The 19719-nt window shown below is 41.2% G+C and overlaps 1 protein-coding gene across 1 annotated transcript in view; it reads left to right on the plus strand.

The window, feature by feature from the left end:
- fmnl2a (formin-like 2a) overlaps nucleotides 1-19719 on the plus strand; it is a 217613-nt gene that overhangs the window by 189144 nt on the left and 8750 nt on the right. Inside the window, 10 exon segments of the mRNA XM_055638074.1 lie at nucleotides 2462-2586; nucleotides 3896-4095; nucleotides 4755-4989; nucleotides 5574-5642; nucleotides 6942-7022; nucleotides 7155-7284; nucleotides 11316-11479; nucleotides 12136-12237; nucleotides 16238-16336; nucleotides 17157-17280. Coding sequence (XP_055494049.1) covers nucleotides 2462-2586; nucleotides 3896-4095; nucleotides 4755-4989; nucleotides 5574-5642; nucleotides 6942-7022; nucleotides 7155-7284; nucleotides 11316-11479; nucleotides 12136-12237; nucleotides 16238-16336; nucleotides 17157-17280 — 1329 coding nt within the window.

Below are 19719 nucleotides of genomic sequence, written 5' to 3' on the forward strand. Positions count from 1 at the left end.
CCTGGCCATCTCTTTGTGGCTGTTAATGACGTGCCACATGTGAAAGCAAACCCATGAGCAGTGGATCAACGAGATTGCATCAATGATTTACCATCTAAAATTCCCTGACCTTCTCTTGCTTGTGGGGGAGATGAATAATATGGAACATACTGGAAGGAGAGGATTACTAAGACGAGGAAAGTTAAGAAAAGTCTGTGGAAATGTTTTTTTCCTTTCTCTTTGAATCCTGATCTGTTGAACTCAAACTGCCCGTGAAAGGCACCGATATACCTTTTGGATGGATCAGTTTTTCTAGTTTTTATTTAAGTGGGCTACTTGCATTTGTGGAAAAAAAGTCCAAAATAATATAATAATAAAACTGAAAATAATAATTTTATTTTAAAAACTAAAGTTCATCATTTAATGATATTGTGGCAAGTGGTAAAGCTGTCATCAGGAAAGGAGGATTATTAGATTTTGATACTTGAAACCTACAGGATGGCACTGGAAATATGGTCACCCTTAGTGTCCTGCCTCAGATGAAATCTACTTTTTACACTACAATTGTTGCACTGTTCCTGTGTATAGTTTGGTTTCATTGGATTGCATGCAAAACAATGCACTTCACTGTATTTAGGTACATGTGATGATAAATTGACTATTGAACTAAACTAAAGGGTGGGCAAAAGACAAAATAATGAAGAAATGAACTAATATTACTAAAACCTAAAAGCGGTGGCACAGTGACGCAGTGGGGAGCTGCTGCCTTACAGCACTAGAGACCCGGGTTCCATCCTAACCATGCGAGTGTGGAGTTTTCACATTCTCCCGGTGATCGCGTGGGTTTCTTCCCGGAGCTCCGGTTTCCTCCCACATTCCAAAGGTTTATAGGTTAATTAGCCTCTGTAAATTGTCCCTAGTGTGTAGGATAGAATACGAGTACGGGTGATCATGGTTGGTGCGGACGCGGTGTGCCGAAGGGCCTGTTTTCACGCTGTACCTCTAAAACTAAACTAAACCAAAAGCTATGTTACTGTTAGATATTTAGATTAGAAAATGCATCGTGATGCAATAGATTTCTAGTATTTTATTAAAGAGAGTGGTAAAATAATTCTGCTATTCCTTGCATATTATTTTGTGGCTTCACTTCTAACTTGACTTTCTTTATCTATCCTATCTGCTTCCATACAAGAGGGACCAATCAAGCTATTCTGTAGGTTTCTTTATGCTCTATTGATGCTGTACTTCACTCTGTGTGTCTGTCTTTCCAGCAGTGTTATGTTGTTGACTGTGTTTCTTTCAGTGCATTTCATTAAACGGAAAATGCTGGATATGCTGAGCAGGTCAGGCAGCATCTGTAGTAGCATTTTGAACATTTTCTTGACCTGCTGAGCTTTTCCAGGACTTTCGGTGTTACTTCATGTTGCATTTAGATACCAATCAGATAATTCCATGTCCTTGAAATAGATATTAATGATGAATTTCACAACTAACCTTTTCTTTAATGGATTGATTTGATTTGTTATTGAAGATTCCAAGAGTTGAACCAGTTGGATGAGTCTGTACATGTTAACATAAGTACATGTTAAAACATTTGCATCGGTGCTGGTTAGTATTTTAAGAGCTGAGCTGAACCAGGTCCCACATGTAAGGTAATGACCAGGTCATGTGGCTTTGAATCCATCTATCTGGTGTTCTCACTCACACACTCCAAAATCTCCAATGTTTTTGGCTTTGAATGTCACCGATTGAACCCTGATTTGCTCTGAAAGATACCGCCCACGTTATATTTCACCTGTTTGTTCTGGTCATTGCATGCGCCGTCAAATTCACGTGATTGTCGTACTTTTAAACATAATGACACAGCCATGTAGATGGTGTTGAAGCTAAATTGAGGCTTAAGTTGTGAATTCAAACAGGAATGGCAGCCTACTATTGCAGATTTCTACGTTTTCGAAATCTGTTCTTGGATTGTCTGTCATCTTGTGGTGTTGTCAATTCACAGAAGGTATTAATATTACACTGGGCCAATCTCTGCACGTGTCACTAGTGACGCTTTCACTGATTTGTGAAGTCTGGCAATCTGGGAGAAGTTAATGGTTGACTTACCACAAAAACTGACGATGAAAATATTATACCGTCATCTGAGACATTTAAATGTGGCTCCAGAGCTGAAATATTAAAAAAAAATATTTTCACATTTATCAGTAAGAGTTTCATTTGGAGATGACAAAAATAAATTCTCTATGTACTGTTTGGTCATGTGCTGACTGATTGGTCCACCAAACATCACCATCATCATTAATGTAGAAGTATTAGTAACACTTTTACTGCTGCCATTTAGGTCACAGGTAATGCAAAATCTATTAATTTGTAATTGCATGAGAACTGGTGTTTTGCAACTTGTGAGTGCAGTTAACCTCTTGATAATGTTGAATTTGGGCGTCGTTTGCATGCTTTATATCTGAACTATTCTTTTTAGCCGTAAAGATCAAGAAACCTATCAAAACGAAGTTCCGAATGCCAGTCTTCAACTGGGTTGCGTTAAAACCCAATCAGATCAATGGCACCGTCTTCAAAGATATTGATGATGAGAGAATCCTAGAGGTACATCTGATATTGTCTTGGTTTGATTGAATTGCTTGAAAAACACAGCATGGAAACAGGTTCTTCGGCCCATCGGTTCCATGCCGACCACTCGTTCACACTAGTTCTACATTATCCCACTTTCCCATCCACTCCTGACACACTGGGGGAAAATTACAGAAGGCCAATTGACTTACAAACCCGCACGCCTTTGGGATGTGGGAGGAATCCGGAGAACCCGGAGGAAACGCACGCAGTCACAGGGAGAACGTCACCGGGAGAAAATGCAAACTCCGCACGGAGAGGACCCGAGGTCAGGATCGAACCTGGGTCTCTGGTGTCGTGAGGCATCGACTCTACCAGCTGCACCACCGTGCCTCCCACGATGAAAGGAACAATAGATGTTATTGTTATTTAATGATAGTTAATACATTGGGACTCAAGACATTTAATATCGCACCAACAAAGTTGTGCTTTGGCAGAAAGAAGGAACTGCAGATGCTGATTTACATAAACAATCCGCAATTAGGAAAGCTTAGAATTCTACAAAAAAAAAGTTTGATAAAGAGTGGAAAAGGCGATTATTAAAATAAACATAAGGAATATACAGTAAATGTAAATTGTAATAGCTTCTACAATAATGATAATAATATAATAATAATAATATCTTCTATTGACATTGCACATATCTTCAATGAGATTTGGTATACAGCTTTCCACCCGATGTCATAACTTATTAACAACTAATAAAATTTAGATTTAGATACCCCGAGAACATGGTTTATAAAAAGAACAGTAAAACAGTCAAAACAGTCTAAAGTGTAAATGTGTCTGTGCGACGTGACCATCCGAGGGAGACAGTTCATGGGGGGGGGCAGTCAGCAGGGCTGGTTCAGAGCAGCGATAGCTCTGGGGATGAAGCTGTTCCTGAGTCTGGAGGTGCGGGCGTAGAAGGCCTTGTTACGTCTACCGGAAGGTAGGAGTTCGAACAGTCCATTACAAGGGTGTGCGGAGTACAAGAATGTAAAATGAGAAAGATGAGTGCAGGCAAATGCGGATCCAATACTAAAAAAACACAAAGTGCGGGAGTAACTCAGCGGGTCAGGCAGCATCGCTGGAGCACATGGATAGATGACTTTGTAGGTCGGGATCCTTCTTCAGACTGCGTAGTGAGCTGCAACGTTTTCCGACCCTTCTTCAGGAGAAGGTTCCTGGCCTGAAACGTCATCTATCCATGTTGCCTGACCTGCTGAGTTCCTCCAGCACTTTGTGTCTAATTTTGTGCCTGTGTGGTGTTCCACGTTTCTAAGTGCTGCATTTTAATTTACAGGAACTGAATGTGGATGAGTTTGAAGAAATATTTAAAACGAAAGCTCAGGGTCCAGCTATGGATGTTGTCTCAAGTAGACAGAAAGTGATCCAGAAGGGATCGAAAGTGACATTGCTGGAAGCCAACAGAGCTAAGAACCTTGCCATCACCTTACGAAAGGCAGGGAAAACCACGGAAGAAATTTGCAGAGCGATCCAAGTGTGAGTTACACAGGTCTTGCCCACAAACAAAATCTTTCTAGACAACCATTGGGTATCCTTCGTTGTGAATGGATCAATGATTGTGGATGGAAGGGCCATTTCCTGGGCTGCATTGTTCTATGTTGTATTGTGCTGTTGGCAGAATCCTCTTTCAGTGATTTTTTCCCCTTCTCCCAAATGTTCTTCAATCTTGTCCTGGAAGCTTTGATTCCTTGTTGGAGTGTGGTCACAAAATTGTGAGACAGCAGGCACAAAGAAAATCACTGAAAGAAGATTCTGCCAGTGGTACGTTTAGAACAAGCCCTTCAGCCCATAATGTCCGCGCCGAACATGACACCAAGATAAACTCATCTGCCTGCACGTGACCCTCATCCCTCCATTCCCTGCCATTTACAAGTGTCTCTTAATAAAGCACTATCATATCTGCTTCCACCACCACCTCTAGTGGTCTGTTCTAGGCCACCCTTTGTGTAGAAAAACATATCCCGCACATCTATAAAATTTTAAAACTATGCCCCTCTTGTCTTTGACATTTCTACCCTGAGAAAAAGATTCCAATATGTTTCCGCTAAAAATATATTTTTTAATGATTCGGAGATACTCATTGATTGTAAAGATATGTGCATGCAGTCACCGTTTATGTCATGTCTTTGTACTAGGTTTGATCTAAAGACATTACCTGTGGACTTCGTTGAGTGCCTGATGAGGTTCTTGCCAACAGAAAATGAAGTGAAAGTACTGAGACAGTATGAAAGAGAGAGGAAACCTCTGGAGAATCTCACGGATGAAGACCGATTCATGATCCAGTTCAGTAAGGTTGAAAGACTGATGCAAAGGATGACCATAATGGCGTTCATTGGAAACTTCACAGAAAGTGTTCAGATGTTGACTCCAGTAAGTAATTATTGACATCTAAATTTTGACTGCTTTAAGTTTTTTTTTACATTGTTGCTCTGGAATTGTTAAAGAAATATAGGTGTAGATATAAAGATTATTGTCACATAAACCAAGGTACTGTGAAAAGCTTTGTTTTGCATGCTATCCAAACAGATCAGATAAAACTATATATAGATAGAAACTCAAATGGCTTCTGACCCACTAATGCCCTCACGTCAAGGGTGACGGAGGAGCCCCCTGCTGCAGCCTGGGGCTTACCTGGATCGGGAGCCACTCCAGAACATCGAGCTCGTGAACCGGACTTTGGATCTTTTGTAAATGGTGCAAAAATATGACGATTTGGGCATGAGTGAGCTACGCAAAAAGCATTTCACCGTGCAGTACACACGTGACAATAAAGCACCATTGAAGCATTTTATAAATCCTGTGTCTCTTATTCAGAGCCCTGTCTCGTCTTCCGAGCACCTAACTGTGTGAATCGAGCAGCAAAGAAACAAGCATTTAAAAACATGAATTAATATGATTTTCTAAAATGTTCCCAGACCGTAGCTAATCATTTACATTTATTCTTTGCAATTTAGCAACTCCATGCTGTAATAGCAGCATCGGTATCGATAAAATCTTCGCAAAAGCTGAAGAAAATATTGGAGGTAAGTAGCAACAATATCAACATGTGAGGAGCTAAATTTGCCCTGCAAAATGAATTGTTATTGAAGAGGTATTTTAATGAACTTGCCGAAAAATTGTTTTATTAAATTCATAATAAGAATAATCTGTCATAATTTTCATTTGCATACTAGTCATTCTTTTAAAACTTTGCAATATATTTTACTAAACTGGCAATCATGAGGGAGGTTATTTTGTAACAACGACAATGCTGTTATGGAAGTATGGCAGAGAAAATAATTATAGGAGGTAAAATAGTGTTTGCTGAAAGTGTGTGTGATGTTAAATAAACTAAACACAAAATATACCCTGACACTGATGTAAAAAATATATTCAATTCCAGTTATTAATGTTGTGATCTTGATCTGTGTGAACGGGTAATTGATGGTTGGCATGGACACAGTGGGCCAAAGGGCCTGTTTCCATGCATTAAACTAAACTGAGCAACCTTCCAAAAGATTACAATTCACTGCCCACTCCGAATGTACTGAGACTCAACTAGTGCCACTCACTTTTCCACAAATCAGCCATCTTAAATGGACCAAATATAGACGGAAAGTGCTGGAGGAACTCAGCAGGTCAGGCAGCATCTCTGGAGAACCAGCATCTGCTGTTCATTTTTATTACCTTAAAGGGACCAGTTAGTTTTAACATTGTTCCATTTCAGCATATTAATATCAGACCAAATTACCATACTGCCATTGAATGTTATGTGATAAGAACTTGCTGAAAATTTGTCCACATTAAATTCATAATAAGAATTTCTGTCAATTTTTGATTGGATCAGATTTCCAAAGATAACCTTGACAGATTTTTCTATTAACTACGTAATGTTTCAAACCATTTCTCATCCTTCCAACGTTTCATTTGTTTCTCTAAATAATGCCAAGGAATTCTGTTTAAAAAGTCAGAAATGTACAGTTGAAATCTTTTTATTTTGGATTGTCGTAGTTGAATTTTAAAGGTTACGGTGAAACAAGACACAAAACTCCATCCTTCCAATATTTAAAAATTAATGTTCCACCAGCTTAGAAAAATCCTTCTGATGTAGATTGTGAAAAATTAGTACAGATAGATAATAAATGTTGAGCAGGAACTGTACATTATGTTTTTTAACGAGGTTTAAAATAGGATTTCATTGTCAGTAATTGAATACCCAGTGGATTTTATGCACTGAAATATAAGCAGCAACAAGTGTAAGATTAGTGAATCATTGCAGTGCATCCACCACTTTTCAACTTATCTAATTAACGTTACTAATTAAACTTATTGATCTTTTGTAGATAATTTTAGCACTTGGTAACTACATGAATAGTAGTAAACGAGGAGCTGTGTATGGATTTAAACTGCAGAGTTTAGACCTGGTAAGTCATCTATGTTAAAACTGGTAGTTAATGTACAACTTATAAATGAAAATGATTTATAAATTTAGCTGTGCAAAATGAATTAATGTTTGTGTTAATGTGATTATAATTTATTTTATTTTTCTATGGTAGCTTCTAGATACCAAGTCGACAGATCGCAAACAAACATTGCTACATTACATAGCAAATGTTATCAAGGAGAAGTACCCTGATGTGTCCCTCTTCTACAATGAAATCCACTATGTGGAAAAGGCAGCAGCAGGTAGCTATGCACCTTGACGAAAAATAGGCTACACCAAACCTAGGCGAGGGGGAAAGATTTATTAGGAAAGTTTATTATTACAAAGTTTAAGAAACATTTGGACAGGTACATGGATAGGACAGATGTAGAAGGATATGGGCCAAACGCAGGCAGATGGGACTAGTGTAGATGGGGCATGTTGGGTGGCGTGGGTAACTTGGGTCGAAGGGCATCTTTCCACGCTGTATGACCTGGAGACTAAAATAGTGACAAGTCTGCAGTATTTGTTTGAGTTTAATTTAGAGAAACAGCATGGAAATATCATTGAAACAGGCCCCTCGGCACAACAGGGCCACATCAATCATTGATTCAAACTAGTTCTCTGTTATCACACATTCACATCCGCTCCCTACGCACCAGGGGGCCAGTCAACCTACCAACAGTCTTTGGTCTGTGGGAGGAAACCAGAGCACCCAGAGGAAACCCATGCAGTCACAGCAAGAACATGTAAACTCTGCAGAGACAGCGCTTGAGGTCAGGATCAAATCTGGGTCTCTGGTTGTGTAAGGCAACCGTTCTACCAATGAGTAGTTTGGAAAATAAACTGATACTGAGCTTTAGTGGTGTTGAACCAGCTACTGTAGTCTGCACGTTTAGTCTGCACTCGTGATATCTTGGTACTCAGGGAAAAACCTTTTGTATTTCCCTCCCTCTGGGAAAGATTCCAATGCAGTGCTTGGTTATTGCTTCACTTTGGTGACAGTATTAGAGGTAGAAATTTACTCTTTGGGGAATTGTTCCGAAACCTGCATTCTATCTTTCGAATACAGGAAAATATTGATTAATCCCCTACATGTCAGATGTTTCTAGATACCAAAAAAAATGGCTCTGATGTAAGGTTTTATAGCATGCTGTAAACAGCCACTAATGCTTGTTTTAGTTTTTGTAATTTTAGAAATGTGATTTTTAAAGATATTTTAAAAAATGAATAACCAAGCAAATATTTGAAATGACAGAGACTGAATGAAGCAGATTTTATTTAGAATTTTCCCGAGGAAGAAGTTTTGTTGTTTTACACGATAGACAAAAATACTGGAGAAACTCAGCGGGTGAGCCAGCATCTATGGAGCGGAGGAAATAGGCAACGTTTCGGGTCAAAACCCTTCTTCAGTTGTTTTACATAATGATTTTCAAACTTTGGTAAATTATCTACCTCAAGTTCAAGTTACATTTATTGTCACATGCACCAATTGATACAGTGAGATTTGAATTGCCATACAGCCATACAAATAAAAAGAACACAACACACGATAGAATTTAACATGACCATCCCCACACAGCAGAAGCAGCGTTTCCCACTGTGAGGGAAGGCAATAAAGTTCAGTCAACTTCCTCTTTGTTCACCCGTGGTCGGGGCCTCGAACCCTCCGCAGTCGCCGCTATGGCGGCCCGATGTTCTCGCGGGGATGATCAAAACTCCGACATCAGAAAGGAAGAACACTCTCAGCGGCTTGGAGTTTCCGAATCGGCCACTTCTTACTGCAAGAAGTTCAGTATAAATAACCTGCCTGTACTTTGTTAGAGAGGGAGAGTTGCCGAGGAATTCTCACCAAAGGGTAAGCACAAGGTTAAAGTACTCGTTAAAAGTGGAAAGAGCATATCTGCAGCAAAACCTCTTTGATCAGGTTAGACTAGACTTAGAAATGAGCTTCAACAGATATGTCAATATTTTAGAGTCTTAGTCACACATCATGGAAACAGACTTTACGCCCAACTTGCCCACGCTGGCCAACATGCCCCATCTACAGTAGTTAACTAGTAGATGGATAGGATAGTTCTCTCTTGAACTTAAAGGATCTTGATACTGAACAATCAGATCCTGTAAAGTGTGCATCGCATTAGTGATGGAATAATGCCGTGTGTGTGTGTGTATCTTATATATTTCAAAAACACGGAACTGCAGATGCTGGTTTATAACACAGAAAGACACAAAGTACTGGAGTAACTCATCGGGTCAGGCAACATCTCTGAAGAACATGGATATGTTAACCATCTTCTAAACTGATTGCAGGGGGGTGGGAATGAAAGCTGGAGGAGAGGAGGGTGCAGGGGAGCATGGGTGAATGTAGACGATGGATAGTGTTGATAGGCAGGCTGTTGGACAAAGGCTAGGGATGAAAAAACAGGTAGGAGCCCCACAAGGATGAAGAGTTGTGAGGGGCAAAGTATAAAGGAGGGTTTTACCGGGCAAGTTTTTTTCATACAGGATGGTGAGCTGCCAGGGGTGGTGGCAGAGGCAGATAGGACATTAGCATTTAGAGGCTTTTTGATAGGCATATACACATGTAGAGAATGGAGGGACATGGATTATGTGGCAATGTTACAACATTTTGAGATTTAAAAAATCAAGTCTGCAATTTATCCCATCGGATAAAGCATAAAAATAAGTTTAATTTGACACCTAATTCACTTTCAGATCTTCAGTATTAAAAACGTTATGGCCATTTTCATACTCGGAAATTAGCATCTTGTTCCCTATTGCTTTTCCATTGACAACACAAAAGCTGTGATCGAGGACAGTCAAAAGCCCATAACTTTCTTAAAAATTAAGAGAATTGAATAAAATTTTCAGTTATTGTAGATTGAAGCATTCTGAAACAAATATAAAACATCTTACTTGGATGACCTGAAATTAAAGCATATAATTAGTTAATTACCTAATTGTAGTTAATTACAAAATTGACCATTGTGACGGAAATAGTAATAAACACCCAGACTGCCTTGAAAATTCAAAAATGTGATATTCTCAAGATCAGAACTTTAATAATATTGTATTATATGCTGAAAGTCCGTAACAGATAGGTAAATAAATTACAATTTCTAGCAATAGGCCAAGTCTTTATGGAGAAGATCAGTTGCTAGCTGGTACATTGGCATATCATAATTAGTAGCATCATCATACTCCTCAGATTGTAACCAATAAGTAATTCTGTACACCTTGTTTTTTCTCAACTTTTCAATTTTAGCATTGTAAACTGCAGGTTTTTGCTCTTCAAACCACGCATGACATGCCTTTCTGCCCACTACTTTCCCATTAAGAATATCCTGTAGATTCCATTTCTTAAGAAAAGGATATTTTTTTTTAAATAGCCTATGTATGCAAATAACAAAATAATCCCATTTACACAAGAATTCACAATATAACATGATTTTTAAATCTCACTGTCATGAATTCATATGCCGGATGGAAGAAATTTAATGTTTAATTCCCATAGATTAATCTAGAAACATCCACAATACAATTTTTTTTGCACAATACATGGGACTAAAACTGATATTTAGTATAAAAATATTGACTATGGGTAGAAAATAACACAAAATATAGACGATTTAGGCTAATGACATGATTGTCCAAAAAAAAGAGCACTTAAATCATCTTGCGAGTGGGTTTTTCTGGAACGCGATCGATTGGAACGTTGCGTTTGCGGTGAATTTGACCCCCATATCGGCAGGAAAAACACTGCCGGTTCATATGGGGTCCAAATCACATTTTCACAACGTAAAATTAGATTAAAGCCATCCCAAGAAGCAAGTTTATATGTAAAATAGACGACTTACCCGTTGTTTTGTCCCGTTCTTGCGATCCGTCACGTTGTAGGCGTTGGGGGCATTAGAAGTCGCTTTTTATTTTAATCTAATTATTAAATTGTCTCGCGATATTAAAAAAAAAATCAGGAACGGAAGTCCGATCAATTATTCGTCAGCAACTAGCAGCCCGGGGAAATCAACCTCCGACAGGCAGTAGGAAACTCGATTTTAAACCCCCTAAAAGGTGCCAAAGTCGCGCACACAGCCAGTGGCAGAACTGCAGCGCCGCTGAAGGTAAGTTTTGTAACATCGCTAGATTAAGCGCAGGTAAAGAAAGGTTCATCTTGGCATCGTGTTTGACACGGACATTGTGGGCCGAAAGGCTTGTTCTTGTGCTGCACTGTTCTATGTTCTATGTTAAACACGAGACCACGGTGCAGCCTGACTTTGACGTTCTGCTTTAGTGTCTCTTGAAAATGTCTTGCTGGATGTGAAGGAGCTACAAAGGGGAATGGACCTGACGAAGCGAGAGTACACAATGCATGAGCACAATATCGTGCTGAAAGAATTCCTTACTGCCAATGAAGGAAAACTGAAGAAACTGCAGGATGATGCACGAATATCACAGGTAAGGAATCTTCCCACTTTGTTGCTTTTGCCTAGTAATTTCTCTGTATAATGTCAGTCTATGTTCATTAAGAACAGCTTAATTATCAAACCCCCCCCACCCCCACTCTCACCTGTATCACCTGTGTGAAAACGCAACCTCCAGGTTCATAAAGGGTTTCTTCCAGCTGTCTGTCATCAGGCAATTGAACCATCTTGTCACCAGCTAGAGAGCACCAACTCCTGACCTACCGTCTACATCAGGGTGACACTGGTGCAGCGATAGAGTTGCTGCCTCACAGCATCAGAGACCCGGATTTGATCCTTAGTACGGGTCATGGCTGTACAGAGTTTGTACGTTCTCCATGTGACTGCGTAGGGTTTTATCCGGGTGCTCCGGTTTCATCCCACACTCCAAAGTTTGGTTTGTAGGATAATTAGCTTCGATAAAAATTGTAAATTATCCCAAATGTGTAGGATAGTGCGAGTGTATGGGGTGATTGCTAGTTGGCGCAAACTCAATGGGTCGAATGGACTATTTCCGCACTGTGTCTCTAAACTAAACTAAACCCTATGGGAGCATTATTTTTTTTTAATTTGTGTTAGATTAAATTTCTAATTTTACTACCAAATTGTTGCAATTTTTGCCAATGTATTTTCTCTCGTTGTGTTATTCAGGATGCCTTTGATGAGGTGGTGAAATACTTTGGAGAAAATACAAAAACAACCCCCCCATCGGTATTCTTCCCTGTCATTGTACGATTTGTGAAGTCGTATCGGGTAAGTTTCATTCTTATGGCCTTGTAACTTTAACTGCTCTATCAGTTTCATGTTCATGCGTTATAGGAATAGAATTGGTCACTTGGCCCACCGTGTCTATTCTGCCATTCAATCATTGCTGATCTATCTTTCCCTCTCAACCCCATGCTCCTGCCTTCTCCCCATAACCCCTAACACCCTTACTAATCAAGAATCTGTCCATTTCCATCTTAAAAATATCCATCGACTTGGCCTCCACAGCTGTCTGTAGCAATTAATTCCACAGATTCACCACCCTCTGACTAAAGAAATTCCTCCTCATCTCCTTTCTAAAGATACATCCTTTTATTCTGAGGCAATGGCCTCTGGTCCTAGACTATCTCACTAGTGGAAACATCCTCTCCACATTCACTCTATCCAGGCCTTTCACTATTCGGTAAGTTTCAATAATGTCTCCCCTCATCTTTCTAAACTCCAGTGAGTACAGGCCCAGTGCCGTCAAACGTCCATCATATGCTAAGCCACTCACTCCTAGGATCATTCTCGTAAATCTCCTATGGACCCTCACCAATGCCAGCTCATCCTTTCTCAGATAGGGGGCCCAAATTTGCCCGCAATACTCCAAATGTGGTCTGACCAGTGCCTTATAATGCTGCAGCATTATATCCTTGTTTTTATATTCTAGTTCTGTTGAAATAATAATCGCTAGCACTCTTTCATTAGGATGGAGAGTGACATTGTTAATTCAGAAACAATGGTATGAGGGTATGAGACGTGAATTGGCCAAGATTGACTGGCAATTAATTCTAAAAGGGTTGACGGTGGATATGCAATGGAAGACATTTAAAGACTGCATGGATGAACTACAAAAATTGTTCATACCAGTTTGGCAAAAGAATAAATCAAGGAAGGTAGTACATCCGTGGATAACAAGGGAAATCAGGGATAGTATCAAAGCGAAGGATGATGCGTACAAATTAGCCAGAAAAAGTCACTGGGAGAAATTCAAAGACCAGCAGAGGAGGACAAAGGGCTTAATTAGAAAAGGGAAAATAGATTATGAAAGAAAACTGGCAGGGAACATAAAAACTGACTGCAAAAGTTTTTATAGATATGTGAAAAGAAAGAGATTAGTTAAAACAAATGTAGGTCCCTTGCAGTCAGAAACGGGTGAGTTGATCATGGGGAACAAGGATATGGCGGACCAATTGAATAACTACTTTGGTTCCGTCTTCACTAACGAAGACATAAATAATTTGCCGGAAATAGCAGGGGACCGCGGGTCAAAGGAGTTGGAGGAATTGAGTGAAATCCAGGTTAGCCGGGAAGTGGTGTTGGGTAAATTGAATGGATTAAAGGCCGATAAATCCACAGGGCCAGATAGGCTGCATCCCAGAGTACTTAAGGAAGTAGCTCCAGAAATAGTGGATGCATTAGTAATAATCTTTCAAAACTCTTTAGATTCTGTTCCTGAAGATTGGCGGGTAGTAAACGTAACCCCACTTTTTAAGAAGGGAGGGAGAGAGTAAATGGGGAATTACAGACCAGTCAGTCTAACATCGGTAGTGGGGAAACTGCTAGAGTCAGTTATTAAAGATGGGATAGCAGCACATTTGGAAAGTGGTGAAATCATTGGACAAAGTCAGCATGGATTTACGAAAGGTAAATCATGTCTAACGAATCTTATAGAATTTTTCGAGCATGTAACTAGTAGCGTGGATAGGGGAGAACCAGTGGATGTGGTGTATCTGGACTTCCAAAAGGCTTTCGACAAGGTCCCACATAAGAGATTAGTATACAAAGCACACGGCATTGGGGGTTCAGTATTGATGTGGATAGAGAACTGGCTGGCAAACAGGAAGCAAAGAGTAGGAGTAAACGGGTCCTTTTCACAATGGCAGGCAGTGACTAGTGGGGTACCGCAAGGCTCAGTGCTGGGACCCTAGCTATTTACAATATATATTAATGATCTGGATGAGGGAATTGAAGGCAATATCTCCAAGTTTGCGGATGACTAAGCTGGGGGGCAGTGTTAGCTGTGAGGAGGATGCTAGGAGACTGCAAGGTGACTTGGATAGGCTGGGTGAGTGGGCAAATGTTTGGCAGATGCAGTATAATGTGGATAAATGTGAGGTTATCCATTTTGGTGGCAAAAACGGGAAAGCAGACTATTATCTAAATGGTGGCCGATAGGGAAAGGGGGAGATGCAGCGAGACCTGGGTGTCATGGTACACCAGTCATTGAAGGTAGGCATGCAGGTGCAGCAGGCAGTAAAGAAAGCGAATGGTATGTTAGCTTTCATTGCAAAAGGATTTGAGTATAGGAGCAGGGAGGTTCTACTGCAGTTGTACAGGGTCTTGGTGAGACCACACCTGGAGTATTGCGTACAGTTTTGGTCTCCAAATCTGAGGAAGGACATTATTACCATAGAGGGAGTGCAGAGACGGTTCACCAGACTGATTCCTGGAATGTCAGGACTGCCTTATGAAGAAAGACTGGATAGACTTGGTTTATACTCTCTAGAATTTAGGAGATTGAGAGGGGATCTTATAGAAACTTACAAAATTCTTAAGGGGTTGGACAGGCTAGATGCAGGAAGATTGTTCCCGATGTTAGGGAAGTCCAGGACAAGGGGTCACAGCTTAAGGATAAGGGGAAATCCTTTAAAACCGAGATGAGAAGAACTTTTTTCACACAGAGAGTGGTGAATCTCTGGAACTCTCTGCCACAGAGGGTAGTTGAGGCCAGTTCATTGGCTATATTTAAGAGGGAGTTAGATGTGGCCCTTGTGGCTAAGGGGATCAGGGGGTATGGAAAGAAGGCAGGTACGGGATACTGAGTTGGATGATCAGCCATGATCATATTGAATGGCGGTGCAGGCTCGAAGGGCCGAATGGCCAACTCCTGCACCTAATTTCTATTTTCTATGTTTCTTCTTGTTGACATAGTGAAAGTGATAAAAGTTATGAAAAGATTTCAAGGTGTCAGCTTTCTGGTGCATAGATTCACTGGCCCCACCCCTCAGCAAAGCGAAGCCCTGCACTGTTATACCCCTTCCTGTTTTGGGACACTTAGAACTTTTCATAGTCATACAGCATGGAAATATGCCCTTCGGCCCAACTCATCCATACCGTACAAGGTGACCCATCTAAGATAAGTTCCATTTGCTTGTATTTGGATCATATCCCCCTAAGCCTTTCCTATCCACGTAGAACATAGAACATTGAACAGTACACTGTAGGAAAGAACTGCAGATGCTGGTTTAAATCAAAGGTAGACACAAAATGCTGGAGTAACAACGGGACAGGCAGCATCTCTGGAGAGAAGGAATGGGTGACGTTTCGGGTAGAGACCCTTCTTCACCCTCAAGAATGGTCTTGATCCGAAACATCACCCATTCCTTCTCTTCAGAGGTGCTGCCCGTCCTGCTGAGTTACTCCAGCATGTTGTGTCTACCTTTGATGGAACAGTACAGTATAGGAACAGGCTCTTCGGCCCACGATGTCTGTGCCGAACACAATGCCAAGACCAATCCTTGGCTGCCTGAATATAATACCTATCCCTCAATTCCCTGCATATCCATGTGACTATCCTTTTGTTTCAACTCTACACTCTCTACCTTTCCCTTTGCTTTACCTATTGTACTTTCGTTGGGCTGGATTGTATCTGTATTCAGTATTATCTGATCTGATTGAACAGCAGATAAAACAAAGCTTTTCACTATACATCGGTGCACGTGCCAGTAATAAACTTAAACCTAACTTGATCTATTTTGTCATAAGTGATGAGCGAAATTAGGCCATTCGGCCCATCAAGTGTACTCCATTCAATCATGGCTGAATCTATCTCCCTCCTAACCCCATTTTCCTGCCTTCTCCCCAGAACCCCTGACACCAGTACTAATCAATTGTAATCAAAACTAATTCAGTTGTAATCCTTATTGAAGATGAAATAGACAATGGGATATATTAAGGTGGAAGGAGAAGGGCAATGTGTCAAACCGTATATGTTCTTCAACAGCAAGCAGGCCAGGACAATGAGTTACGGAAGAAACAGGAAGAGGCGCTCTTGAATAAAATCCTAGAGCAAGAAGCTCTGTTGGAGCAACAGGATGAAAAGGTATGATATTAGTCGGTGATTTAGAGAATGGAACCAGGCCCTTTGGTCCACCCAGACAACGGGGACCAGCGATCACCCGTTCACATTTGCTCTGTGTTATCCCACTTTCTCATCCACTACTTACACACTAGGGACAATTTGCATAGGCCAATTAACCTGCAAACCTGAAAGCTCAACGATTCCTTTCCCTCAGTTTCTGCTGGAATCACTCAGTTCCTCCAGCAGATAATTTCTCACTCATTTAGGAAACAAGCCCTTTGGCCACCGGGGTCTGCGCCGACCAGCGATCACCCCACACACTAGCACTATTCTACACACTAGGGACAATTTAAATTAACAGAAGCCAATTAACCAACAAACCTGTACGCCTTTGGAGATGAAAGGAAACCGGAGCACCGGGAAAAAGAACATGCGGTCACATGGAGAACATATAAACTCTGTACTGACAGCACTCGTTGTCAGGATTGAACCGGGGTCTCTGGTGCTGTAAGACTGCAACTACTGCTGTGCCATCGTGCCACCCTTCACTTGCCTATGCTCAGGGCCCACATCTATTTTATTCTATAGTTCAAGGCAGGCTCTGCCAAAGACTAGTTATTATTTATTATTTTCAATCAATGTATTCTGATATGAAAAATTCCAACATTTTGAAACATTGAATTTTTCAAAAAATATTCTCTAAGATTTGAAAGTTTCCAAACATCTGCCTATCTGAATTCCCCCCTCACCTGTAACCACCTATCACTTGCCAGTCTTTGTTCTGCCCCTCCTTTCTTCTAGCTTTCAACAAATTCTGAATTTGTGTTCTGTTGCATTTTAGTCCCCTTCACATAAAACCAAGAGACAACAACAGGAGTTAATTGCAGAACTGAGAAGGAAACAAGTCCGAGAACACAGACAGGTCTATGAAGGAAAGGATGGTGCGATTGAAGATATCATAACAGGTAAGGAGCGGCATACCTGCCAAGTCCTTCCATGCAAGTCACACAGCCCAGATACACAGATAAAAACCAATGTCCCAGTTATCAGGATTATTTCAATGAAGGGCGTTAATGTTGTCACTGTCCTCTCTCACCTCTTGTTCACATTAACATTTTTATATCCTATTTCGCTCTGGAGGGCAAGATGTTCATGCTGGTGACATTTCATGACTTTGTCCAGATGACAGAGGGCATATTGCCACAGGGCGACAGGGTGAAACATGAGGATGTTTCCACTAGTGGGAGAGGCTAGGACTAGAGGTCACAACCTGAGAATTAAAGGATGTTCTTTTAGGAAGGAAATTAGAAGAAATTTCTTTGGTCAGAGGGTGGTGAATGTGTGGAATTCTTTCCCACAGAAGGTGTGGAGGCCATGCCAGTGGATATTTTTAAGGCAGAGATAGATAGATTCTTGATTAGTACGGGTGTCAGTGGTTATGGGGATAAGGCAGAGAATGGTGGAGATAGATCAGCCACGATTAAATGGTGGAATAGACTTGATAAGCTGAATGGCCTAATTCTACCCCTATTCCTGATGACTATGAAGGAAGGATAATCCACGGTATTACAGGCCAGTGAGCCCCACATCGGCTTCCAGGGAAGCTGTTGGAGAGGATTCTGAGAGTTAGAAGTTGGAACAGAATGGGTTAATTAGGGAGTCAGCATGGCTTTGTCCATGGCAGGTCATGTCTTGCAAACTTGGTTGGAGTTTTTTGAGGATTTGATGAAGATGACTTGATAACCATAGGCAGCGGATATTGTTTATGTGGACGTTAGTAAACTATTAGACAAGGTGCATCGTGGTAGACTGATCCAGGAGTTTCAGATGCATGGGATTCAGATGCAGTAAGTTGTTAGTTTATATTTATGGCTCACTCATAGAAGGCAGAGGATTGGGGTGAAAATATATTATTCTGGCTAGAGTTCTAATCACCAGTAGTGGCACCCCTTTGGAGGTGGCAAAAATGTTATAGGATTATGTCCTGCAGGGATCTGTGCTGGGACCTTTGTTATTTCAGTTATATACATACGATGGCCTTGGACATAAATGTAGATGGGTTGGTTGGTTAGTTTGCAAACATCACAAAAATCAGTGGGGATCCAAACACTGAAGGCTGGCTGAGGATACAGCAGGATATAGATCAGTTACAGATACGGGCAGAGAAACGGCAGATGGAGTTTAAGGGGTTGCACTTTGCAAGGTTGACTATAAGGGGAAAGTATACAGTTAATGGCAGGGCCAACAGCATTGGAGTACAGAAGGATCTTGGGATCCAAGTCCAAAGCACCCTGTAAGTAGCAACACAAGGGATTTATAAGAGTAATACTCTTATCCTTAGAGTAGTAAAAAAATGTGTATGGTATACTTGCCTTCATTGCTCTGGATGTTGAGGTCAGGAAAGCATGATCTAATTTTATAAAACGTTGGTTATAGTGTGCATTTCTGCTTGCCCATTACAGGAAAGATATGTAAGTTTTGGAGAGGATGCAGAAAAGGTTTACCACAATGCTGCTTGGATTAGAGGACAGAGTCTCCCTTGTCCTCACCTTCCACCCCACCAGCCGTCGCATACAGGACATAATGCTCTAACATTTTCGCCACCTCCAAAGGGATGCCACTACTGGCCACATCTTCCCATCTCCACCCCTTTCTGCTTTCCGCAGACAGTTCCCTCCGTAACTCCCTGGCCAACTCGTCCCTTCCCACCCAAACCACCCCCTCCCCAGGTATTTTCCCCTGCAACTGCAGGAGATGCAACACCTGTCCCTTTACCTCCCCCCTCGACTCCTAGGTGAGGCAGAGGTTCACTTGCACCTCCTCCAACCTCACCTACTGCATCCGCTGCTTCAGGTGTCAACTTCTCTACATCAGAGAAACCGTGCACAGGCTTGGCGATCGTTTCACTGAACACCTCCACTCAGTCCGCATTAACCAAGCTGATCTCCCGGTGGCCCAGCACCAACTCCCCCTCCCATTCCCAATCTGACCTTTCTGTCCTGGGCCTCCTCCATTGTCAGAGTGAGGCCCACTGCAAATTGGAGGAACAGCACCTCATATTTCTCTTGGTATGGGGTATGAATATTGACTTCTCTAACTTCAGGTAGCCTGTTTTCTCCCTCCATCCCCTCCCCCTTCCCAGTTCTCCCACTGTCTCCGCCTACATTCTTTCTATGTCCCGCCCCCTCCCCTGACATCAGCCTGAAGGTCTCGACCCAATACCAATTCCTTCTCTCCATAGATGCTGCCTGTCCCTCTGAGTTACTCCAGCATTTTTTGTCTACCTTGGATTAGAGAGTATCAGCTTTAAGGAGAGATTGGACAATGATGGAATGGTTACTTTGGAATCTTCGAGGTTGAGGAAAAACCTGATAGAAGTATATAAAATGGTGAGAGGCAGAGAT

Source organism: Leucoraja erinacea, chromosome 7, assembly GCF_028641065.1.
Source record: "Leucoraja erinacea ecotype New England chromosome 7, Leri_hhj_1, whole genome shotgun sequence".
NCBI lineage: Eukaryota > Metazoa > Chordata > Chondrichthyes > Rajiformes > Rajidae > Leucoraja > Leucoraja erinaceus.